Consider the following 25,933-nt stretch of genomic DNA (forward strand, 5'->3'; position numbering starts at 1 on the left):
AATGATTAGAGAAGACATTCCCCAAACCACCATCCTCCAAAGAGAGCCCATGTCAAGAAAGGCAAATATCCATGTACTCCCTGTGTCGAAGGTAACTAACATTTTTAGAATCTACCTTTCACTGAAAAATCTGGCTTCATGAAGGATTTTGAATTCTAACTGCATTCTTCATGTAGCCTTCCTGGCAACCCAAATCACTTGGCCCTTCAGATTCTCTATGATTTTTTTATGTTGTGTCCCTTCCTCCTTCCCCCCTTTAAAGACATGGTCTTAATACGTAACTCAGACGAGTCTTGACATGGTCCTGACTGCTGAGATTATAAAGTCTTGTGCTTCGACACCAGCTGTTCATCACTATTTAAATTTTCATTTTAAACTGATTTTTCTGAGTTCACTTGCTTGCTTAAAATCTCAGCTAGGCCGGGCGGTGGTGGCGCACGCCTTTAATCCCAGCACTCGGGAGGCAGAGCCAGGTGGATCTCTGTGAGTTCGAGGCCAGTCTGGGCTACCGAGTGAGTTCCAGGAGAGGCGCAAAGCTACACAGAGAAACCCTGTCTCGAAAAACCAAAAAAAAAAAAAAAAAAAAAAAAAAAAATCTCAGCTATGGCCGGGTGGTGGTGGCGCACGCCTTTAATCCCAGCACTTGGGAGGCAGAGCCAGGCGGATCTCTGTGAGTTCGAGGCCAGCCTGGACTACCAAGTGAGTTCCAGGAAAGGCGCAAAGCTACACAGAGAAACCCTGTCTAAAAAAAAAAAAAAAAAAAAAAAAAAAAATCTCAGCTATGCATTACATGTTGTACCTTATGTAGAATTTTAAGAGTTTTCTAGTTAGAAAACACAACCAGATAAAGAGTTATCTGTTAAAACTAGATCTACTTCTGTGGAATCCCACCCATTTTCAAAGACAGCAATTAGAATACTCTCATGAAACAGGTATGGTAGTGCACACTTGAAACCCCAACACTCAGAAGACAAAGGCAGAAGGATAGCTGCAAGTTCAAGGCTAGCCTGCTCTACATAGCAAGTCTCAGGTTAGTGAGAGCTATACAGTGAGAATCTGACTAAAAACAAGACAAGCAACAACAAGAGAACACTCTTATGCCATGAAGAACAGATCTTCTTGGCTCACAATGAGCTTCTTGTTTCCAGTACACACTGACTATCTGCTCAGTAGTAACATGTTAACATGCATTTCTGGTACTATGTGGGAATTTGAATTAGATCTGTGGTTCTCACTGCAGGTAATATCCAGGGGATATTGAGTCAAATCCAGAGATGTCTTTAGTTGGCACAGTTAGAAGAAAGAGATGCACAGTGGTAAAAGCCCAGGATGATACTAAATATATCCCTCTGTACAAGATAGCTACTCACAGTAAAGAATCACTGGCCCCAAATACCAACAGCCAAGAATGAAAACCTTTGATTAAATGATCACTATGGTATACCCAAAAATCTTGGGATTCTCTAAGGGCATGAAAAAAAAGGGGCTATAAATTTAGGTTTAGTTGCTTTCTATTGTCAATGCTAAGAGAAAAAAGTAGTGCTAAGATTAATTGATAAATTAAGACGTTCTAGATACATAATTCTAAAGTTACTTACTATTGTTTCAGAGGAAATGTAAGGTTTCTTTCCCAGGGAAGATTTCTCTACTTAATTTAACCTACCATTAAATTTCATTTGCATCCATTAAGGTCCAACAGACATGTAAGAAAAGGAATCTTAAAATACAGTTGGTGTAAAGAAATACCTGGAGGTTAAAATGTCATGGTGACTACAGGTCATCACTAACTAATTAGTCCTGGTACTCTGTCATAAATGATCACAATCACTATCTTCCATTAAATACCAATTTAACCTGATTTCATTAGCTTCAAGGTTTTCTGTATGCTAATGAACTTATGGCACTATAACACTAGCCAGATACTAGATGGTGGAATCAGTGTGCTGGCTGGCCTCAGTTTAACAAGTATCTTGATAATTCAAGACTTGATGGGCTCTCTAACACTGTTTCCAGGATATAATTAAAGATATTTATGGTCACCTAAGACCAGAAAATATTAGTGCCCGTGGGCAGGAGTTGAGATCCGAACCCAGATTCCCTGGCTTTCGTGTCAGGTCTACTCACCTCTTTACTGACATGGATGGTGGCTAGGTTCTTCCTGCTGCATCTCCCACCTTTACTCTTTTAGCATTGGCAACAAGACCACCTATGACTTTTTTTTTTCCCTCCGAGACAGAGTCTCTCTGTGTAGCCTTGGCTGTCCTGGAACTCACTCTGTAGACGAGGCTGTCCTCAAACTCACAGAGATCTACCTGCATCTGCCTCCCAAGTGCTGGTATTAAAGGCATGTGCCACCACCACCCAGTCATCTATGACTTATTATCAAGCTACCTTAACACTTGCTCAGAGCTGTATGGGGAACCAGGTCTATATATAATTCATCAGGTTAGATGTTTACCATTAATTATATGACACTTTACATTAGTCCAACAGCACAGACTTTGACAGATGAATATAACAGTAAGGGCTGTGAATACAGATGGAGTTTAACAGTAGATAGCTGACAAGCAACAGTAGATGCATGTGTGAAGAAATTAAGGAATGCTTGCTTTAGGAGAGTGCTCATCTACTATTAAGTATATGCTCCAATGATTACAGGTCTTATCATGTCATTTTTAAAAATAAAGATGAAATATACCTACTATATTTCAGGGAAATAAAAATATATACTATATTTCATTGAAATATAGCAAATAGCTTGAGGTAAACAGAAAATGCACAGGCAGTATTGCTGTGGGATGGTCTGTATGTCAAGTGTGTTGCTGATTGGTCAATAAATAAATCACTGATTGGCCAGTGGCCAGGCAGGAAGTATAGGCAGGACAAGGAGGAGAATAAAGCTGGGAAGAGGAAGGCTGAGTCAGAGAGACACTGCCAGCACCACGATGACAAACAGCATGTGAAGATGCCGGTAAGCCACGAGCCACGTGGCAAGGTATAGATTTATAGAAATGGATTAATTTAAGCTGTAAGAACAGTTAGCAAGAAGCCTGCCACAGCCATACAGTTTGTAAGCAATATAAGTCTCTGTGTTTACTTGGTCAGGTCTGAGTGGCTGTGGGACTGGCAGGTGAGAGAGATTTGTCCTGACTGTGGGCCAGGCAGGAAAACTCTAGCTACACAGTATAAAAACCCAATTCCAATTCTATGCCAAGTTCTTTGTTTTTTAATTTTGGTATGTTGAGATAGGGTCTCTCTAGATAGCCCTGGTTATCCTGAAACTCGCTACATAGACCAGGTTGGCCTCAAACTCACTAAGATCTACCTGTCTTTGCCTCCCAAGTGCTGGAATTAAAGGCATGTATTATTATGCCTGGTTATGCCAAGTTTTTGCTTACAGTTCAGAACAGCAGTTTATAAATGGAGTTCCTCCATTTTCCTGCATTAAAAAAAAAAAAGATGTCCTTTACGTGTATGAATGCTTTGTTTGTGTATATGTCTGTGCATCAAGTGTGTGTCTGGTGCCTGTGGAAGTCAGAAGAGGGCATGAGATCCCCTGAAACTGGAGTTACAGACAACTGCAAGCCACCATGTGGTTGCTGAGAACCAAACCCAATATCTCTGCAAGAACAAGTGCTCTTAACCACTGAGACACCCCTCTAGTCCCTCCTGCTGCATTTCTTTTAAACAATACTATGGTCTTCAGGGATGGAGCAACTGACTGTATACAGCCTTTGGCTCTTACTCTTCTTCAACCATGCAGCTGTGACTTTCCATTTTATCTGAATAGACTCCTAAAGCTTCAAAGGTTTCAAGCCACCAGTGCAGTGAAAAGACCACTGATCTGAAGTAAGGATATCTGGAATATTAGTTGACTGCTACTCGACCTGGGACAAATCGTTTCCTTTCCATGAATCCAACTTTCCAGCTTTAAAAGTGAGAGTCAACTCAATTCTAATATCTTGTGAATCATAGAATATTGAGTTTCATCTCTGAAGGAGAAATTTCAGGATTACTAGAGAAGGAGTGAACTATTTGCACCTCTTGTAAATTCTTCCCTCCCCCTTGAGACACGTGATCGTTCTGCCTTAGGCTCTTGAGTGATGAGACAGCACAGACATGTCCAACACTTCTAGCCAATCTCAAGTCTAAATACATAAAAACACATTATCCCAAAGACATGAAGATTCCACATAAGACACAAGAACTCTGCTTACAGATCCTCAGACTCAGAGAAAGTACAAGGTGGAAAGTCACATTCTCTACTATACTATAAACATTTTGTGGAAAATGTTTTACTTGTTTCTATTTCCAACACTTAACAGAGGTCCTGTCATACACTAGGTACTTAATAAATGCTTACTCCATGACTCAGTGTTCATCAGATTTTAAGTCAAATACTATAGAGACCATAGCCTTATACTTTGTTATTATAACCTTCCTGAGATTAATTCCTGTCTCACTTTCCTGACTGAGTCAATAAAAGTGGTTATGCTATACACCCCATCTAGACGGCAAGACTTACACCTTAAGAAATCAAGCCCATGTCTGGTGGTGAGAAGCATGCCTTTAATCCTTGTACTTGAGAGGCAGAGGCAGGCAGATCTCTGTGAATTCTCTCTGTGAATTCAAGGCCAGCCTGGTCTACAAAGTGAGTTCTAGGATAGCCAGAGCTACACAGAGAAACCCTCTCTCAAAAGACAAAAAACAAACGAGAGAGAGAGAGAGAGAGAGAGAGAGAGAGAGAGAGAGAGAGAGAGAGATCAAGCCCAAAGAAGGAAACTGGTAAAATGTCACACAAGTGAGTAGGGGGCCTCACCTGGACCACTTGCCATGGGAAATCCTGCCTCCATCCTAACAGAATTTCCAGATGCCATGGGTCCATTCATTCTCACATCTTGGCTTCGGTTCTGACCCAAAGCCAGGTTGATAGCACCTTCCCCTGAAAATGACAGTAAAGTTATAAATGGAAACAGTCAGAGTAAAATGCACGTTTTGTTTAAAGACAGTTACAGAAGAACTATTTTTTTTCTGTTTTTGAAGAATTAATATTAAGTTTACTACTACAAAAAGGAATAGCTCAGTATTATAACCCTGACCTTAACTGCTCATTATATAGGCCAGACTGGCTCTAAATTCATGACTTTCCAATCTCTACCTCCAGAATGCTGGAATTACAGGAAACTAAAATCCTAGCCTATGCAGATTGTTCCACCCGAGCATGCACAAGGAGAGCATGATCAGTTCTCACATCATTAATGAAGTTGCTTAGTGTCAGAGGGCTTCAAAGACTGCATATTTATTTTCAACTAGACCACAAACTGTATGTGGGCTTGGGGGGATGGAGGGAAGAAAGGAGGGGAAGAAACTGTCAGAAACTCAAAATTCTTCATTTCCTTCTGAGAGTTTATAATCAGAAGATAAGAGATGAGATTTAATGGGGAAAGAAGGCAGGGTAGTATGGGGACACTGTTATACTTAGGTGTAGAGACTCTATAGCACTTGTGAGAAAATCACCAATATTCTTTCAGTAACTGCACTGTAAAATGGTTTCCAGGTGTTGAGGACGTAACTCAGTTGGCAGAGTCCTTGCCCAGTATGCCCAGAGCACTGGGTTCTATTCCCAGCACTGCACAAACCTAGTGTGGCAGAACATGCCTGTTACCCCAGCACCCCAGAGGTAGAAGGAAGAAGACGGAAGGAGGCTATGGCTACACAAGATCCTATTTCAAAAACAAAACATCAAGCAAAATGATCCCTACAGGTTTGTGGTAGAGATGTCATATAATGACAAGTAGAGAAGTCTCTTCTAACTACCTCTGTGATACAAGATAAGACCAACATGTAAATAGGTTTGTAATAAGCAATGGTGGGGATTGAATCCAGGGCCTTCTGCATGGTAAGCATGTGTTGCACCAATATATTACATCTTCTATACTGTTGTGGTTTTTGTTGTTGTTGTTTGTTTTGTGTGTGTGTGTGTGTGTGTGTGTGTGTGTGTGTGGTGTGTGTGTGTATGTGTGTGAGTGAGCTGGGCAGTGTTGGTGCATGTCTTTAATACCAACTCTTGGGAGACAGGGGCAGGCGGATCTCTGATTTCCAGGACAGCCAGGGCTACACAGAGAAACCGTGTTTCAAAAAACCAAAAATAAAAAATAAAAATTTGTGAGTCTTTTGACTACATGTATGTATGTGTACCACATTTATACAGTACTCAAAGAAGTCAGAAGAGGGTGTTGGATCTCCTGGAACTGGAGTTATAGATGCTGTAAGCCACTAGTGGGTGCTGGGAACTGAACCCAGGTCCTCTGAAGAGCAGCTAGTGTTAACTGCTGAGCCAGCTCAGTATTTTATCTCATTTGAGTTCCACCTAGTAGGTAATATCAACAGGACTGTCTCAATCAAACAAGCAGATTCTAAGGAAACTCCAATCTCACCAGGCCTAATGAAAACAGCTGCTGAAACAAGTTTCAGCATGGTTCTTGTACTTGATCCACAGTTTTGACTATGATAGTGTCTCCACAGAAGATACTTCCACATTGCGGACAGTTCAACTATAGCCAGCCTGTCACCTGGGGGTTGAAGGACTATATTCCCCAACTCCTTTCACATCTTGGGATCTTGGTTTCCAGTCTGATACAGCGGGAAGCTATTAAGGAGATACTTCCCTCTGTCCTGTCACTGAGCTTTTTATGTAGAGTTTAATCAGGGGACTGACTGGCTAGTCACAGGGAACAACATTCTATCAATAAGGGAACAATCATTAGAGGTTATAAAATACTCTGACTTGCTTATAGGAATCAGGAGTGAAAGCCAAAGGAAGTATGGGTTTTGGAGTGTCACCATTTGGAAGGAACTATTAATACACTAAACTTGCTAAGACATTTTAAGTAGAAGCATTTTTTTTTCTTTTTGGAAGGGAGGTGTCTTTATTTATTTATTTATTTATTTATTTATTTAAAGACAGGATCTTACTCTGTAGCCTAGGCTACCTTTATATTTCTAGCAATCCACCTGGCTCAGCCTCTTGAGTGCTCAGAATTAAAGGTGTGCGCTACTTTACTCAGCTTCCCAAGCAGAAGAGTTCTTGAAATGACATCAAGTAATATTATTTGTTTAAAAGTTCTCCACTGCCAGGAGGTTAGGGAAATACCTCAGTTGGTAAAGTGATTGCTCAGGACCTGAATTTAGTTCCTAACACCCATTTAAAAGACCCTGGCATGGCACTGTGGACCACACCTGTAATCTCAACACAGGGGAGGCAGAGACAGGAGGAGCAGGCCAGTTAGCCTGGCCTAATTGGCAAGTCCTGGGTCCGAAAGACTTTGGTGAAAGACTTTGTCTCAAAACACAAGGTAGAGCCAGTGAGATAGCTCAGGATAAAGTCATTTACTTTCAAGCCTGATGACTTGAATTTTATCCCCAGGACCCACATGATGGAGCAAGATAACTGCCCTGCCTCCCATGGGTTGTCTACATGTGTGTATACACACACACAATAAAAATTATTTGTAAAAAGAAGAAACTTTTGCATACTTGTCCACAGTTGATATTTACATCAATCATAGAGTTGTCCTTCTTACTAAGATCATGGATTCATTGAGTTTTTAACAGTAAGGAGCGTATTTTATTTATAATTATATACCAGGTGCAAAAGCAAAGTAATATTATTATATCATTTCCTTGCTTTCATCCAACTTGTTTACTAAAGACACTAATGTGTACCAGGCAATTCAGAAATACAACAGTGAATGAAACCAGACAAGATCTCTTTCCTACTAGAGCTTACAGTACATGGAGGAATAAACAGTAACCAAATACCTGCCTTAAGGAAAGTGGGAGATAGATGATCTGAGAGAAAGGAACTTTTGTTAGAGCATAGTAACAGACTCTGAGTCAGCCAGAGACTTAAGGCTGCAAGAATTAACTTGAAGAACAGGAATGGTATGAGACAGTACTCCATACACAGAAGGCAACAGTGCAGAAGATCGGCGGCAGAAGGGAGAACTGTGTGTTCAAAAAACCACATGAAAACTGGAGACTGGAAAACAGAGCTGTCAGGGGTGGGGGTGGGGATGGAATTTAACTAGCATAGGTCTACATGAGGAAGGTAGCTATCAGACTATGCAAGCCCTATGGTCATGGTAGAGAATTTGACCTATAGGCTGTGAACAGTAGCAAACAACAGAAGGGCTTTAAGCTGGATATTATGTGTGTACTAGGTTGAGCATATTTTTACATTCAAGAGGGTTACTCCATTGATAAACACTTGTAAAAGAACTGTTCTGGACTCCCTAATCTGCTACATAAACAAAGGAAATATTAACGTTATTCAGTAAAGGAAAGCAATTAAGATGAGATATTCTTCAAAAGGACAAATCAGTTCCTCAAAACAAAGTTTGAGACTGAAGGCCAAAGAGCCAAAGAAATGATGCTTCAGGCTGCAGTAATACCTCAATGCCTTTTTATTCTAAGGTACTGCAACATGAAGCACAGCTGCTTGAGAGTCTCAAACATAAGAGCAGAGGAATGGACAGAGCAGCATCAGAAACTATGCTGGTTACCACTGTTACTGTATTTTGGTTCAGATGGGCACACGGAAAAGTAAAGGACCTTCAATCTGAACGGAGAGAATCCCCAGATCCCGAAGCTGCTGGTTGTTGCTCTGAGCCAGGATCCGTAACCGCTCCGCTGCTTCCCGGGGGATGTTGAATGTGACACGCACACTGTTCCAGGGCTCCACTTTCTGCACCTTTAGCTTGCTGGATTCTTGGTCATGAAGGAAGTAAAGAGAATAACATTATCAATTTTGTAGGCACTAGAGGATGTGCAACTGAAAACAAAACAAAAATCCCTACTTTAGGTAAGAGTAGAGCTCCCACTCAAGCACAACAACACTGGACATACATTCCACAGGGAAGCTTCCTTTAGGACAGAAAAACATCGGCAGTCTGCAATTCTGAAACTGACACACACTTCCAGACGTATTTTTAGGAATACACAAAAGCTAATTAATTTAAGGGGAAAGTATGTGTACACGTGCTAAGGAGTGAAGTTAACCGAATATCATATACAAATATTAACTGAAAATGGAACAAACACTTAAATATAGACCTAAAAGTCTTAGAAGAAAATCTGTGGCAAACCTTCACTACCGTGAATTTGGCAGTGATTTCTTGGATAAAGCAGCAAAGGGGCAAGCAACGAAAGGGAAAGAAATACTGGACTTCTCAAGGATTCTGTGTACCCAAAACCACCAGCAAGCAGCTATATATCGTATCACGTAAGGACGGCTATTATAAAATAGAATACAGCAAATGTTGGTAATGACAGGGAAAAACTAGGGACCCCTGTGCACTAATGGTGGGAAAATACAAATGGTACAATCTGCTAAGAGAATTATATGGTAAGAAGTTAAAAAAAATTATATGATGTAACACTTTTTAATTCTAGGTATCCAGCCCAAAGACTTGAAAGCAGGATATGGAAGAGCATATCCATGTTCACGGCATTATTCATAACTTCTAAACCATGGAAGTAATCCAAGTGCCCAGCAACAGGTAAACATTAGTAAGTAAAATGTGGTATATACAGACATTCTGTGGACTATTCAGCCTGAAATGGGAAGGAAAGCCCATCATATGCTACAACACGGACAAATGATGAGCATACTATGCTAAATTAAATAAAGCAGTCATAAAGAGACAAGCACTACATGATTCTGGTTATATGAGGTAGGTAATAGTTAAAATCATAGGAAAGGGGCTGGAGAGATGGCTCAGTGGTTTAGAGGGCTGGCTGCTCTTCCAGAGGATTGAGGTTCAATTCCCAACAAACACACAGTTCCCAACTAGCTATAGCTCCAGTTCCAGCAGATCTGATACACTCTTCTGGCCTCTGTGGGCACTGCATGCATGTGAGGTATTTATATACATGCAGGAAAAATACCCATATGCATAATTAAATAAATCTAATTTTTTTAAATTAAAAAATCATAGGAAGTACAAGGTACTTATTAAGGGCTGGAATAGGGAAGGAATGGGGAATTATTATAGATTTTAATTTTACAAGGTAAGAATTACAGAAATGGAGCCAGACGGTGGTGGTGGTGGTGGCACACGCCTTTAGTCCCAGCACTCAGGAGGCAGAGGCAGGTGGATCTCTGTGAGTTTGAGGCCAGTCTGGGTTATGGAGTGAGTTCCAGGAAAGGCACAAAGCTACACAGAGAAACCCTGTCTCGAAAAATAAAAACAAAAACAACAACAAAAAAATTATAGAAATGGCTGCTAGTGATTGTTGTAAAATACTTTAATTGTATTTAAGTACCATTGAACCATATATAAAAATGGTTAAGATGGCAAATTTTGTTATATGTATTTTACAATCAAAGATTTAAAAAATTAGCTGAGGCAGTAATATTGTTTATAATTACATTTCACAGACAAGGAAGCAAATAAAGGCTATCCAGCAGTTTCAAACGAAATAATTTCCCTTTTTTTTTTTTAAAGATTTATTTATTATGTATACAATGTTCTGCCTGCATGTACACCTACAGACCAGAAGAGGGCACCAGATCTCATTACTGATGGTTGTGAGCCACCATGTGGTTGCTGGGAATTGAACTCAGGACCTCAGGAAGAAGAGCCAGTGCTCTTAACCTCTGAGCCATCTTTCCAGCCCATAATTTCCCTTTTGTTAGTAACTCAGATCAACTAAATGGTTTATATGCTTTATTTAATTACATCTTTCAATATTAATAGAATGGCCATGCAGGAACATGTTTTCTCAAAATCCAGATACCTATGAAGAGTTTCTTCATGTCATTAAACCCTCCTCCAGCTCTTAAACCATTAGCTACTAAATACTAACACAGAATTCACTTGCTCTAATGTAGGACAACAAAACTGGTTGATCACTTGCTAAGGGCAATGGGATTTATATACTCACAAGATTTAAAAATGGTTAGACAATGTTTAGTCAAAGTTCTCTTATAGCTAAGGAAATTGGGGCCCAGAGAGAGGCTAAGTCATCCAGAAAGCTGTAGCTACCTAATGAAATTGGAGTAGGCATTAAAATCCATCTCTAAGGTTTAAACCTATTGCCTTTCCATGACATTTGGAGACATGTTTCCAAACACTAAAAAACTTTGGATCCTGGTTCCACAGGATAAAGACACTAAGTTTCTTCTCAATCTTCTGATTACTGTAAACTTATCCATGTTCTACATACACATAAGATGTCTTTATAGTAGTCTTAATGTTAATATAGTTGAAAAATGTTTAATTCCAATACAGTTAAACTTTACTAGCAACTTTTAAAACTAGGCAAGATAGCCTACACTTGTAATCCTAGAATCAGCGTTTCAGGAAGATCACTATGCCAAAGGCAGCCTGGACTACATTCCTGTTTTAGGAAGAAAATAAAGGCCTTTAAAGTTTCCATCATACTGGAGAATATCTGACAAAATGTTTTTGAGTCAAGAATATGATCTGGGCCAGTGAGATGGCTTAGTGGGTAGTTACCTACCACTATGCCTGATGACCTGAATGTGACCCCTGATTCCTGCATGGTGGAAGGATACATGTACTATGGCACATACCCACCCTACATGTACAAAATATAAATAGGTATAATGTAATAAAGACTATAACCTCAGTTCTAAGCAATACAATCTGCCTCCTTTCTAAAACACAAACTAAAAAATAAATAAAATAAAAATGATGGTGACAACAAGACATGCAGACATGGAAGGGGAAGAGGGTAGGGTAATTCCTTAAGTTCTACCTTTGCACTTAAAATCAGCCGCACAATGCACTTTGCAGAACTGATAGTGACCATGAAAGGGCAAACACTCAAAAAGAGTAACCAGAAGGAAGCAAAAATTAAAGGAATTACCCATGTGTAACAAGTTAGGCACATTCTTTACTATTGCATCCAGTTTCCATTTGAAGTCTTTATCATCTATATTTCCTTTGAAGGCTACAAAAATTGTGGAATCCTCCAAAAAACTATCACTTTTTGTGTCATCATCTTCTAGTCCAGAGTCAAAGTCCACCTCTGAGTCTTCCATTGTTGATGAACACAGGGAAGTATAGATGTCTTCAAAGTTTGGAAGGTCATCCAAAACCATGGTGTATTATTCCAGAAGTATATGCAAAGTGAACAATAAGAAAACCTTCAAAAAAAAAAAAAAAAAGAGGGGATGCAGAGTATTGTAACATATCATTATTATTTAACATATCATCCACACTTCTGTAAGAGGTATAATTTATCCACTAATTAAAATTTCCTTTTATAATACTATATGCTACTTTTTTTTGTAAGAATAGTATATTGAAGCTGGGTGGTGGTGGCGCACGTCTTTAATCCCAGCACTCGGGAGGCAGAGGCAGGCAGATCTCTGTGAGTTTGGGGCCAGCCTGGTCTACAGAGCGAGTTCCAGGAGAGGCTCCAAAAGCTACACAGAGAATCCCTGTCTCAAAACAAAACAAAAGAATAGGATATTGGGAAAAATATACAAAGGGTAATAGGGAAATAAAAGAAGTGGAGTGACAGTGAATATCTGTAATTTCAGCAGGAGAATCACAAGTTTGAGCCCACCCTAAGCTGCATAGTTAAGATCTTGTCTCAAACAAACAAAACAACAGCATTCAGAAAATCCTTCGTAAAACAACTATATTTACTTTCCAGCTACATTTTAAAAATTCTAATAAACAGCTGGGCAGTGGTGGCACACGTCTTTAATCCCAGCACTCAGGAGGCAGAGGCAGGCAGATTTCTGAGTTTGAGGACAGCCTGGTCTACACCAGAGAAATCTTCTCTCGAAAAACAAAACAACAAAAAAATTCTAATAAACATTAGAAGTAAATAAATAAAACTAATACAGGTTTTTAAGGCTTAAAAGCTTCTGCTTGGCCAGAAAAAAGACTGAGTCTTGAGACTGCCTAAATTCTGTAACTATTTAGCAGGCATTTCAAAGTAGGAACTGCAAGAAAAATAACCTAATGATGCATGTCAAGGCCTTAGTAAAACGAGAACAACCTGGAGGGAACAGGAGGAGAGGAGGGAGGGGAAACTGTGGTTGGTATGTAAAATAAATAAATAAAAATTTTAATAATAATAGGAAAAAACCCACAAAAAAACAAGAACAAGCCAAACCCAAAAGCCATAACACGGGCTGATGAGATGGCTGAACAAGTAAATGCGTTACTTCTAAGCCTGTGAACCACAGGCTGGTGACATGACTTAGCAGGTAACTGCAATTGCTGCCAAGCCTGATGATGAGTTTGGTTCCTGGTATCCATGTGGTGGAAGCAAAGAATCAAACTACAAGTGTCTCTAACCCCTCCCACACACACCAAAGCCATCTACAGAAACAAATAGAAAATAAAACTGTTTTAACATTTTTTTTTTTCATAAGAGGAAAGGTGCTGGGGATGTCTTTCTGTATGCTGTGAATGTGTGTTGCTCTGATTTGGTTGATAAATAAAACACTGATTGACCAGTAGCCCTGGAGAATTCTGGGAAGAGGAAGGCTGAGTCAGGAGTCGCCAGCCAGACACAGAGGAAGCAAGATGTGAAGGCAGAACTGAGAAAAGGTGTAGATGTAACCAACCGTCTTTTTAAATAAGAAACACAGAACCAATGCAAAGAAGAAAGCCAAGAGGTCAGAGCTAAGAGCTAAAACCTTACCCTTCCTCCTGCGGTGGTCCTACCTCTCCGAAGAGCTACTTTCTGTGTTAAAGTCCTTATATAGAATTTCTGTTCTGCCTTCTCATTGGTTGTAAACCCAACCACATGACCGCCTCGTCACAGCCTGTCTGTATAGACCTCCACGTTTTCCATGATTGGTATTGAGATTAAAGGCATGTGTATCCAATAATGGCTGTATCCCTGAACACACAGAGACTTACCTAGCTCTGCCTACCAAGTGCTGGGATTACAAGCGTACGCCACCACTGCCCTGCTTTCCTATGGCTTGCTAATAGCTCTGACCTCCGGGCAACTTTATTTATTAAGATACAAATAACATTTTTTTTTTTTTTGGTTTTTCGAGACAGGGTTTCTCTGTGTAGCTTTGCGCCTTTCCTGGAACTCACTTGGTAGCCCAGGCTGGCCTCAAACTCACAGAGATCCGCCTGGCTCTGCCTCCCAAGTGCTGGGATTAAAGGCGTGCGCCACCACCGCCCGGCCACAAATAACATTTTAATACAAATAAAATATCACCATAAAAAGGTACCAAGCCACAGCTAAACATAAATAAGAATTATGGGTTAGTTTAAATGTAAGAGCTAGTCAGTGGAAGGCCAGAGCTAATGGCTGGGCAGTTTTAATTAATATAAGCCTCTGTGTGTTTACTTGGGTCCAAGCAGCTGTAGGACTGGCGGGTGAGAGAGATTTGTCCTGACCATGGGCCAGGTGGGACACAGGAAAAGTTCAGCACAGAAAGGCAAAATAAATGCCAGGTCAGGTGTTAATGAAATAGATTAAAACAAAAATATAAGATGACTGAACAAAGAGTTAGTTCTTTGATAAGATAACCAAACTAAACAAAGTAAGTAGACATGAGTGAAGAAAATTAAAAGGCTAGAGATGTAGGTCAGTTGATGAGTGCTCGCCTAACATGCACAAAGCTCTGGATTTGGTCCCCAGCATTACATAAACTGGGCATGGTGATACATACCTATGATTCCAGCACATGGAAGGTGGAAGCAGGAGGATCTGGCCACCAAGGGAGTTCAAGGCCAGCCTGGGGTACAAGAGGCTTCCTCTCAAAAAACAGTAAGTACACATATATACATACATACATACATATGCACATACTTACACAGACTGAAAAGGAGTTATGAAAGCAGTGAAATTCAGATCATTAAGGAGTATTTTGAAAACTTCCAGTAAGTTATAAAATCTAGAAGGAATGGGTATTTTTCTCAATACATGAATTACCCAAATTGAACCAAGAGGATACAATCTAAAAAGAAGGCTAACACACAGCGAGGGCTGGTGAGATGGTTCTGTGTGTAAAAGCACAGCCAAACCTATGATTAATGCCCAGAAAGTACATGGAGGAAGGAGAGAACTACCTCTTGCATGTTGTCTGCTCACTTCTACACCTCTTGGTGGAACATATACACACACAAATAGAAATAAGATATAGAGGCTGGAGAGGCAGCTTAGCAGTTAAGAGGCATACTGCTCTTATAGAGGACCCGATGGTTGAGCCACCATGTGGGTGCAGGGAGCTGAACCTGGCTTCTCTGCAAGAACAGCCAGTGCTCTTAACCCCTGAACTAACTCTCCAGCCCTACTCTACCTCCCACCACTCTTACTGAATATAGTGCTTGAATTCTCTGTTGTGTGTTTGCGTTTTTTTTGAGGCAGGGTCTCTCTATATAGCTCTGGCTGTCCTGGAATCTACTATGTAGACCAGGCTGGCCTCGAACACACAAAGATTCATCTGCCTCTGCCTCTGCCTCTAGAATGCTGAAATTAAAGGTGTATGCAAAATATAAAACAAAATAAAAGTGTGTTGTACCACTCCTAGATAGTGCTTGAATTCTTTAAAAGGAGGTAAATAAAAGCCATAGAAGAAAGAAAAGAAGGGGTCAAATCACTCCTGTTTACAAATACGATCATATACTTAAAAGACCCTAAGGACTTCACCAGAAAGTTCTTAGAGCTGGAAAAAACTTTCAACAAAGTATCAGATATACAAAATTAACAGAAAAGCCAGTAGCAGGCCTAGTGAGATGGCTCAGCAGTTACTTGTTCTTGCAGAGGACTGGAGCTTGGTTCCCATGTCAGATGGCTCATAACCTTGCCTATAAATCCAGTTCTAGGGGCTCTGATGTCTTCTTCAGGATTCCCTGGGTACTCACAAACATGCATGCAAATAAAATACATCAGTAGGTTCTCTATATACAGATAACATGTTGTGAAAGAAATCAAAGAGATGGCTCAGCAGTTAAGAGCACTGACTCAAATCCAGGTTCAATTCCTAGAACCTACATGGAGGCTCTCAACTGTCTGTAACTTCAGTTCCAGGGCATCTGTCAACCTCTTCTGGCCTCCATGGGAACTGCATGAATGTGGTGCACAGACATACATGAAGGCAAAACACACACAATACATTATAAAATAATGAAATTTAAAATAAAAGAAAAACCAAAATAATAGACTTTAAAAAAATTCTCTTACATAAAGTTTCACTTACCAAAATGTCTTAATTTTTATCACTTATCCAGGTCATCCTCTAAGTCCAAACAAGGTGGCATCTTTAGGGTTTGTATTTCAAAGTAGCAGCCAAATAGAATTCTTGTAGAAAGGAAAGAAAAAGAAAAAAAGAAAAGAAAAAAAGAGAGGAAAGTAAAACCACAGTATTATAAAGACATTAGGGCAAAAATACAAACACTGTAAGTTATAAAGTCAATATGGAAACTCTAGAAATTATTAAATCAGAATTTTCATTAGAAATCTTAAAACATGCCCTATTGCTCACATAGAATGTAGAAGCAAAAGTCAGGAACTCAAACCAGCTTCATATAAAATCACAGAACTGGAAACTCTGGCTTTCCAGCACTCTCTAGACTTTCATTCCCAAACTTGCCAAATTAAACAGGGAAACTGCCTATAGATATTTGGAGCCAAATGTTTTCCTTAGCATAAGTTCTAAAAGATTTGTTTATTTTGTGTGTATGGGTGTTTTGTTTGCATTTATATATGTGCACCAGATGTGTGCCTGGTACCTATAGAGGCCAGAAGACATCGCTGGATCCCTTGGAACTGGAGTTACAGACAGCTGTAAGCCACCACATGGATGCTAGGAACTGAACCCAGGTCCTCTGGAAGAGCAGCCAGAGCTCTTAACTACCGAGCATCTGCCCAGCCCCACAGAATTATTTTCTATTCACACTGAATACAAGACTCACATCGTCTAACAGAGTATCAAATTTATTTTTAAACTCCATAAAGTATTTTTTCCTATTTTATTCACAATATCATAGTTTTAATTAAAATTTTAGTTTAAATTCTAAAGCATTCTTTATGGCAAATATACAAATTATACATGGAAAATTTATTATTTTGGCATACTTCAGAAAAAAATTACCTATCTGAACAAGATAGTATTAGACTATAACATTTAACTTGGGTGCTATAACTTTGTTATTGCCACATACTGATGAAAATCTTTAAAACATCTACTTAGTGTGTATGCACACATGTATACATGTGTCACCGTGCAGAGATCAGAGGACAACTTGGAAGAATCAGCTCTTCTACCATCCTGGGGACTGAACTTAGGTCATCAGGCTGGGTGGCCAAGTGTCTCTACCCTCAGAAACCATCTTGCCAGCTCAATACTGATTTTATAATCTTGAAATTTTAGATGGATATGTACTAGTAGTTAGTTAATAAGTAACAAAAACTATTGTTTAATTGCTTTTTTAATTCAAGAAAAAGGTACTTTTAAGACCATAAGGAAAAATCTCAATACATCTAAGCAACAATAAAGTACTCAAATATTCTAGTAACAGTACACTAAAATGACTAACTCAAAATAAAACCAACAAACAGAAATCTTTCTATCTTAAAAGAACAGCAAAACTATGGACTCAGTTTAAGAAAAAAAATATCAAGCACAAATTCAAAATTTCTAGAAAACTATAAATCAATACTACATATAGGAACCAAAGAATATGGGCAAGTTAGTGAGGAAGAAATTCCTAGTTATACAATATCTACATGAGAGGTAAGGGGAAGTAATCAATAACTTAAATAGCTGACTCAAAGTTAGAAAAAAATCATTAAAATGAGCTAAGGAGCTAATAGGGAGCAAAATGAATATATCAATGGAACGGAACTCAATTAGAAAATAGAGAACAGATGCCGGGAGGTGGTGGAACACGCCTTTAATCCCAGCACTTGGGAAGCAGAGGAAGGTGGATCTTTGTGAGTTCGAGGCCAGTCTGGGCTACAGAGTGAGTTCCAGGAAAGACGCAAAGCTACACAGAGAAACCCTGTCTCAAAGAAAGAAAGAAAGGAAGGGAGGAAGGGAGGAAGGGAGGAAGGGAGGAAGGGAGGAAGGGAGGAAGGGGGGAAGGAGGGAAGGAGGAAAGGAGGGAGGGAGGGAGGGAGGGAGGAAGGAAGGAAGGAAGGAAGGAAGGAAGGAAGGAAGAAAGAAAGAAAGAAAGAAAGAAAATAGAGAAGAAGAGACGTTCATGGGACACTCCTGCAATCAGTCCAAAGGAGGCAGAGGCAAGAGTGGCTCAAATTAAAGGCCATTCTGGACTGTATATCAAGATCCTGTCTCACAAAACTCAAGAAGGAAGCCAGACGGAGGTGGTGGCACACACCTTTAATCCCAGCACTCGGGAGGTAAAGGCAGGAAGATTGCAGGTAGATCTCTATGAGTTCAAGGCCAGCCTGGTCTACAAAGAGAGATCCAGGACAGCCAGGGCTGTTACACAGAGAAACCCTGTCTTGAAACACAAAACAAACCAACCAACCAACCTCAGGAAGGGACAGACCCAGCTGCTCAAACTGGAAATCTCAGCACTAGGGAGGGGAGGGAGTACTGGGGCTGGAGAATCAAGAGTTCAAGGCCAGCCTTGAACAAAGAGAGAGTCTGAGGCCTGCATTGCATGAGATTCTATCCCAAGTAAATAAAATAAAACAAAAATAAATAGATAAATTAACAGTTTTTAAAAATGGGAGTCGGGAAGTTACTCTGTAGCCAACTCTGATCTTGCATTCTTGGCAACCCTCTGGTCTCACCTTCTCAGGTGCTGTGATGACAGGCAGGGGATGTCAAGCCCAGCTCAGATATTTTTATATTAGGAGAATATTTTTTAAAATAGTTATACAACTAGTTGATTTAAGAAAGTAAAGAAAGAGAACAAGCTGGGTGGTGGTGGCACATGACTTTAATCCTAGCACTTGGATTAATAAAGCACTGAGGCAGGTGGATCTCTGTGAGTTTGAGGTCAGCCTGGTCTACAGAGTAAGTTCTAGGACAGCCAGGGCTACACAGAGAAACCCTGTCTTGAAAATCCAAAAAAAAAAAAAAAAGGAAAGCAACAAACAAGACAAGGAAATTCAAAAGGATTGATGATTACTTTGGTCAAGATTTTGTTCATATATACATAAACACACACACACACACACACACACACACACACACACACACACACACACACACACACACACACACACACATATATATTGAGACAAGGTTTCTCTGCATAGCCCTGGCTATTCTGAAACTCACTATGCAGACCAGGCTGGTTTTGAACTCAGAGATCCACCTGTAAAGGCATTCACCATTACGCCAGCTAGAGCACAACAGGAAGGTCCTTGTGCCCAAAGATCTCCAGGGAGACCAGGAATGTTAATTACATGGGATTGTCTTTCCAATGGGAAAGAGGTAAAACCTATTTTTTCCATCTAGAAAGCTGGGAATTGGAAGTGTTAATAGCCTGGTAATCTGCATTATCTGTTGGGCCAGGTCATATCAAGCTCCTCCTGGACTGGAGTTGGCTAGTAATCTAAATGACCTTCACAGTTAGGGGCTCCCCAAGTTTCCACAGTCAGGACCAGAGATACCCAGTAGTCTAAATGACCCTTATATTATCTGCATAGCCAGGGGCTCCCCCAAGCTCCCACAACCAGGACCAGAGGTGGTTAATAGCCTAAGTGACCTCTATGTTATCTGTATGACTAAAACCAGGCCAGACCCTTAGGCTAATACAGACAGGTAGCCTATCTCTAGAACCCATCTTCTTGGAAGAAATGACATGTACCCAGAGTTGAGTTTCGATGTAATTATGCTTCCTTGTGCGCCAGGGATTGATTGTATTACACCAGGAAACTTTCCTCCAAATTATACTCTATTTAAATTTGTTGGGAATAAACTACCTGGTGTTGTATGATACTTTGTTTTCTGACAAATAAAGCTTGCCTGGAGATCAGAGGGCCAAGCCAGCCACTAGGTAACCTTTGAGGCCAGGGGGTGGTGGCTCACAGCTTTAATCCCAGTACTTGGGAGGCTCACACCTTTAATCCCAGCACAAGCAGGAGGTGGAGACAGGAATATGAGTTGAGTGGAGACAGGATCTCGGCCCCCTTTCAGTCTGAGGATTTGAAGAGGTAAGAAGTCACTAGTGGCTGCTCCTTTGTTTCTCTTCTTTCAGGTTATTACCCCGATATTTGACTCCTGGTTTTTATTGATAAGACTAATTAGGATCATGGTTCAACCTGGCATCAGACTCCCCGAAGTCTTGATCCAGGTAGATGAAATCAATCTGAACTGGATTTTTCATTCTCACCTCTTCACAGTTCAGTTTCCCATCATGAGCACCTGCAGGGGCCCATTCACCCCTAAGCACCGTATACAAACTTAATGAAAAACAAAGCAATTCTTTAAAGAGCACAGAAGTCTAATGGCCTGAAGTTGTTCCAGAGCACACAGTATACAGTAAAACCTTTCTTTTTAAAATTACACTTATTTTATTTTGCATGTATGTGGGCATACTCCTGCCACAGCACTCACATGGAGATCAGAGGACAACTTCCAAGTCAGTTCTCTCCTTCCACTTCTTTGTGGGTTCCAGTGACTGAATGCAGGTAATCAGGCTTGGCAGCAAGCACCTTTATTGAATAACTAATCTTGCCAGCCTCTCAATTCATTTTATGAAGTTAATATAAATTCTCAAAGCCAACACAATTCGTAGGCAGAAAGCTACAGATCAATCTTCCTTACATTGTTTGGTCTTACACCAGTGTGTGAGATTCTAAGTCAATTCTAAATAGACTCTGATAGTACTTTAAAAGAATAATGATGCATCATAACCAAGTGAAGTTTGTTACTGGAATTCAAAGCCAACTTGGTATCAGGAAACTGAGGGAAGATGTTATGTGGTCATCTCCACTGATGTAACTTACTACTTGTCCCCAGTACTAGGTACTGAATGCAAGGTTTAATACATGCATTTTATTTTGCCACTAAGCTATTTCCCTAGTCCTCCCCTCCCTCCCTTCCTCCCTCCCTTCCTTCCTTCCTTCCTTCCTTCCTTCCTTCCTTCCTTCCTTCCTTCCTTCCTTCGTTCCTTCCTCTCTTCCTCCCTTCCTTCCTTCCTTCCCTTCTTGAGACAGGCACTAACTATTAAGGTGGCAATTTATTTACTTATTTAGAGATAGGGTCTCACTATGTAGCCTTGGTTGGCCTGGAACTCACTATGTATACCACAGCCTGGCCTAATACAAACAGATCCACCTGCCTCTACTTCCTGAGTGCTGGGATTAAAGGTATGCTAGGCTGGGCTAGCAATGTGTAACTCAGGCTGACCTTGAAGTCTTGATTCTGTTGCTGAAGCCTCCAGTATATCTGGATTATAGTCTACCTCATCTGGCTGACTTAACCATTCATTCTTGACGATAATTTTTCTAAATTTCAAAAAATATATACAAATAGCTAGGCAGTGGTGGCACACACCTTTAATCCCAGCACTAGGTAGGCAGAGGCAGGTGGATCTCTGAGTTTGAGGCCACCCTGGTCTACAGAGCAATTTCCAGGACAGCCAGGGCTACACATAGAAACCCTGTCTCGAAAACAAAACAAAATAAAACAAAAAACAAATGCTCTCTTAACATGACAGATTCTATTTTCTCAGCACAAAAGTGAGGGCTAGTGTGGAACTCGGAGAGTACTTGTGATACACCACACAGAAAACAAGTACGAGTCAGCAGCAGCTTCAAGGAGGAGAATAGGGTCTATCAGTGAAGTCAGGAGCACAGATGCATAAAAGTCAGTAAAATGAAGCAAGAAAAACAAAGGTAAAAAAAAATCAGAAAGAATGTAAAATTAATGAAAACAACAGACTTGTATTCTTGAAAGCCAAGCAAAGGACAGATAATAAAATTTTGCAAAGCAGCATAGTGCAAAATTAATATACAGAAAAAACAGCATTTATTACCTATGTAATCATCAACACGTGGGGTAAGATCTCATTTTTAATAGTGACAAGAAAGTTAAAATCTTTAAGAATTAACTAAAGAGAAAGGTCAAGATATAAAAAGAAAACCTAAAAGTACTTATAAAGGGGTTTTGAGAGACAGCTCATTGGTAAGAGCACCCGTGGCTCTTGCAGGGGTCTTGGGTTTGATTCCAAGCACTCACATGGTGGCTTGCAGCCATCCACAACTCTAGTTCCAGGGGATCTGAAGCCCTCTTCTGACTTCTCTGGGCACCAGGCACATACATGGTATACCTACATACATAAAATACTTGCAGGCAAAATATTTGTATTCATAAAACAATTTTTAAAATACTTATGAAGGACAACATATTTTAAAGTCATGGATAAAATAATACCCTCATGGGTAAAGATTCACATGTGTCAGTTCTCCCTAATTTACAATTTAATAAGACAATCTGACTATAAGGCTTGTAGGAAAACTCTGAAAAATCAGATTAGAGAAAGGGATTAAGTCCTACGAAATAAAAACATGTTATCAGAAGCTGGGGAAATGGCTGAGTGGGTGAGAGTGGTTGCTGTGTGCTGTGGACATCACTCTGCATAAATAAAATGCTGATGGGCCAGTAGCCAGGCAGGAAGTATAGGCAGGACAAGCAGAGAATTCTGGGAACAGGAAGGCTGAGGAAGGAGACGCTACCAGCCACTCCCACGAGTTCCGGTAAGCCACAAGCCACGTGGCAAAGTATAGGTTAATAGAAATGGGTTCATTTAAGATAGAAGAAGTAGATAACAAGAAGCCTGCCACGGCCATACAGTTTGTAAGCAATGTAAGTCTCTGTGTGTTTACTCGGTTGGGTCTGAGCAGCTGTGGGACTGGCAGGTGAGAGAGGTTTGTCCTGACCGTGGGCCAGGCAGGACTGGACAAACTTCAGCTACAGCTATGCAAGCATGACAATTGGAATCCAAATCCCTAGCACCCACATAAAAAGCTGGGCATGGCCATATGTGCACCTCTAACGCTAGCACTGCAGGGTGGACACAGGAGGATCACTGTGGCTTGCTGGCCACCAGTCAAGCTCCAGGGTCTGAGAGACTTTTTCTCAAAGGAATGAGGTGGAGAGTGACAGAGCAGGACATGCAAAGTCCTCTCTGACTTCTAGGAGAGAATGGTTCTGTGCTCTACCTTCCACATGCATATACAATACACATGTAATACACACATTAACAAATACTGACACACACATTATATTCTCAATAGTTAAAACTACTATGAAAATTTATATAAATGGATGGGAGAGTAATTGAATTTCGGAATTTTAATATCTCATAAAGGTGAAGAAAAATGATTTCTTTTCCTTATATGATACTGGAACAAGGTAGTCATCTAGAATAATAATAAAATTAGATCTATTTCTCCTGCTACACAATAAGATAATTCCAAACAGACCAAAAACTTCAAATATAATAGATGAATCTCTACATTTTAATATTATAGAAGCACAGAACAAATATTTGTAACCTTCAAGTGGGAAAGTTTTTGTTTTTGTTTGTTTGTTTTTTAATGACTCAAAATCTAAAGCCCTGTAAGACTGCTCAAATACAAACAAATAGCTGGTCATGGTAGCAGATACCTTTAATTCCAGCACTTGGGAGGGAAAGGCAAATGGACATCTGTGAGTTCAAGGCCAGCCTGATCTACATAGCTAGTTCTAGTTCCAGGACAGCCAAGGCTACATAGTAAGATCTCGTCTCAAAAAAACAAAAAACAAAACAAAAAAATTAAATTCTGCAAGAAAGAAAAGTGTGTGGGGGGTGGGGTGGGACATCAAAACAAATGACAACAGAAGAGGGAAAACCCGACCTGCTATCATTATCACCAACGGAAAAGCGGATCTCAGGCGGAGGGGAGCTCTCTTACCCAGCATAAGCACAGCCTTGTCTTCAAACCCCAGCACCACAACAAAAGAAAAAGCAAATGACAGGGGTAGGGTGGGGTTGAAGGGAGGTATGTGTAGGCATGTAAATTATATGTACATGTAATTACATATAAAATAAAAAGATCAACAATTTGAACCAATTACTGTGTCTAAAAATGGGCACAGGCAATGATTAAAAATTCAAGAATAGCTGGGCGGTGGTGGCGCACGCCTTTAATCCCAGCACTCGGGAGGCAGAGCCAGGCGGATCTCCGTGAGTTCAAGGCCAGCCCGGGCTACCAAGTGAGTCCCAGGAAAGGCGCAAAGCTACACAGGGAAACCCTGTCTCGAAAAACCAAAAAAAAAATTCAAGAATACCAGGTGATTCCAATGTAGAGACAAGTTGAGTTTGTATCTGCATAATGATAAAGCTGATTGGTGATGAAGACACCAGACCTTCTGAGATCTGTAAGGCAGCCTGTTGTTGGGAATTCTAAGAACACCAGAAAGGGTCAAATAAATAATTTACTTTGGAGGTTTTATCTATGCTTCTATTCCCTTCCAAAACCATAAACAGCTGAGAAATTCAACCCTTCATCTATTTTTGGTTCCTCCTATGGAAGCAATAAAAAATTCATCCATATTTCATATATTTGACACAACTGATAAAGACATGACTCATGGTGGTGATATTTCTGTGACAGAGTCTTCCTATGTAGTATAGACTGGCTCTGGACTCAATATGTGCCCAGGCTCATGATCCTCCTGCCTCAGCCAAGTGCTGGTATTACAGGCTGACCCCCTACATGGCCAAATGCTTTTCTATCAAACAGATCATTAGCTAACCTTCATGCCAAATGCAGCTTGCCAAAGCAAAATATCTTGTTGTAAAATGAGCTCAAAATAACTTCTTTTAAAGTAAAAGCTTGGCCAGTGAGAGGACATAGCAGGTAAGGGCACTTGCTGCCAAGCCTGATGACCTGAGTTCAATCTCCTCAGATAGTAGAAGAGTACTAACTCCCTCCTCCAGCCTCCATACACACACCATGGCACTCACATGTCCACACACATACACATATCATAAATGTTTAAAATTTTTAAGTAAAGTTTATGGACTCAGGGATAGCACAGTGGTTTAGTGCTTGCCTAACACATATGAGGTACTAGGTTCAATTCCAGTACTGCCAAAAAAAAATTACAAGAAGTTTATTTCTAATTCAGTCCTTCTAGTTGAAACTAAGTCTCTCAAAAACACCAACTTTTATTTGTATGCTGCAGAATCGACAGACCTGTTTAAGAACTCTCTGACCCCTTTCAGAAAAGGCAGTCAACAGGACCCCTCTCCATTCCTCCCAGGACCTAGACAAAAAGGGAGAAGAACACAGAAGAAGAGGAGAAACATCAGAAAAGACTAAATAAACCCAGTAAATAAACAGATTCTAAATAAATGTTGATGACTGGCCAAATTCCATCTATTATTATTTCTGTTAATTTATTCTAGAAAAAGGTGTAAGAAATGACATAGTCAAGCCGGGCGGTGGTGGCGCACGCCTTTAATCCCAGCACTCGGGAGGCAGAGCCAGGCGGATCTCTGTGAGTTCGAGGCCAGCCTGGTCTCCAAAGCGAGTACCAGGAAAGGCGCAAAGCTACACAGAGAAACCCTGTCTCGAAAAACCAAAAAAAAAAAAAAAAAAAAAAAAAAAAAAAAAAAAAAAAAAAAAAAAAAGAAATGACATAGTCTCTTAGTACAGTGGTTTTTTAGCAAATAAACTTTATTATCACCAAGAATGCTCAAGGTGTTTTCTTTTTTTTTTTAAAGATTTATTTATTTATTATATATACAGTATTCTGTCAGCATGTATGTCTGCAGGCCATAAAAGGGTGCCAGATCTCATTACAGATGGTTGTGAGCCACCATGTGGTTGCTGGGATTGAACTCAGGACCTCTCTCTGGAAGAACAGTCAGTGCTCTTAACTGCTGAGCCATCTCTCCAGCCCAACATACTTAAAATACAGACATATGATGGGAATGTCTTTCTGTAT

The 25,933-nt window shown here is 40.2% G+C and overlaps 1 protein-coding gene across 6 annotated transcripts in view; it reads right to left on the minus strand.

The window, feature by feature from the left end:
• Ncoa6 (nuclear receptor coactivator 6) overlaps positions 1-25,933 on the minus strand; it is an 86,390-nt gene that overhangs the window by 41,880 nt on the left and 18,577 nt on the right. For 5 of the 6 annotated variants that reach the window (XM_052725659.1, XM_052725664.1, XM_052725663.1 and 2 more), the window contains exons 2-6: positions 25,180-25,249; positions 16,214-16,314; positions 11,896-12,175; positions 8,614-8,769; positions 4,820-4,942 (exon numbers count right to left, since the gene is read on the minus strand). In XM_052725659.1, the coding sequence (XP_052581619.1) occupies positions 4,820-4,942; positions 8,614-8,769; positions 11,896-12,130 (514 nt within the window). In that variant the 5' untranslated portion in view covers positions 12,131-12,175; positions 16,214-16,314; positions 25,180-25,249. The remainder of the gene's footprint in view (positions 1-4,819; positions 4,943-8,613; positions 8,770-11,895; positions 12,176-16,213; positions 16,315-25,179; positions 25,250-25,933) is intronic. The other variant, XM_052725660.1, reaches the window with a different exon arrangement.

Source organism: Peromyscus californicus, unplaced genomic scaffold, assembly GCF_007827085.1.
Source record: "Peromyscus californicus insignis strain IS unplaced genomic scaffold, ASM782708v3 Scaffold_7__1_contigs__length_154581171, whole genome shotgun sequence".
Classification (NCBI taxonomy): domain Eukaryota; kingdom Metazoa; phylum Chordata; class Mammalia; order Rodentia; family Cricetidae; genus Peromyscus; species Peromyscus californicus.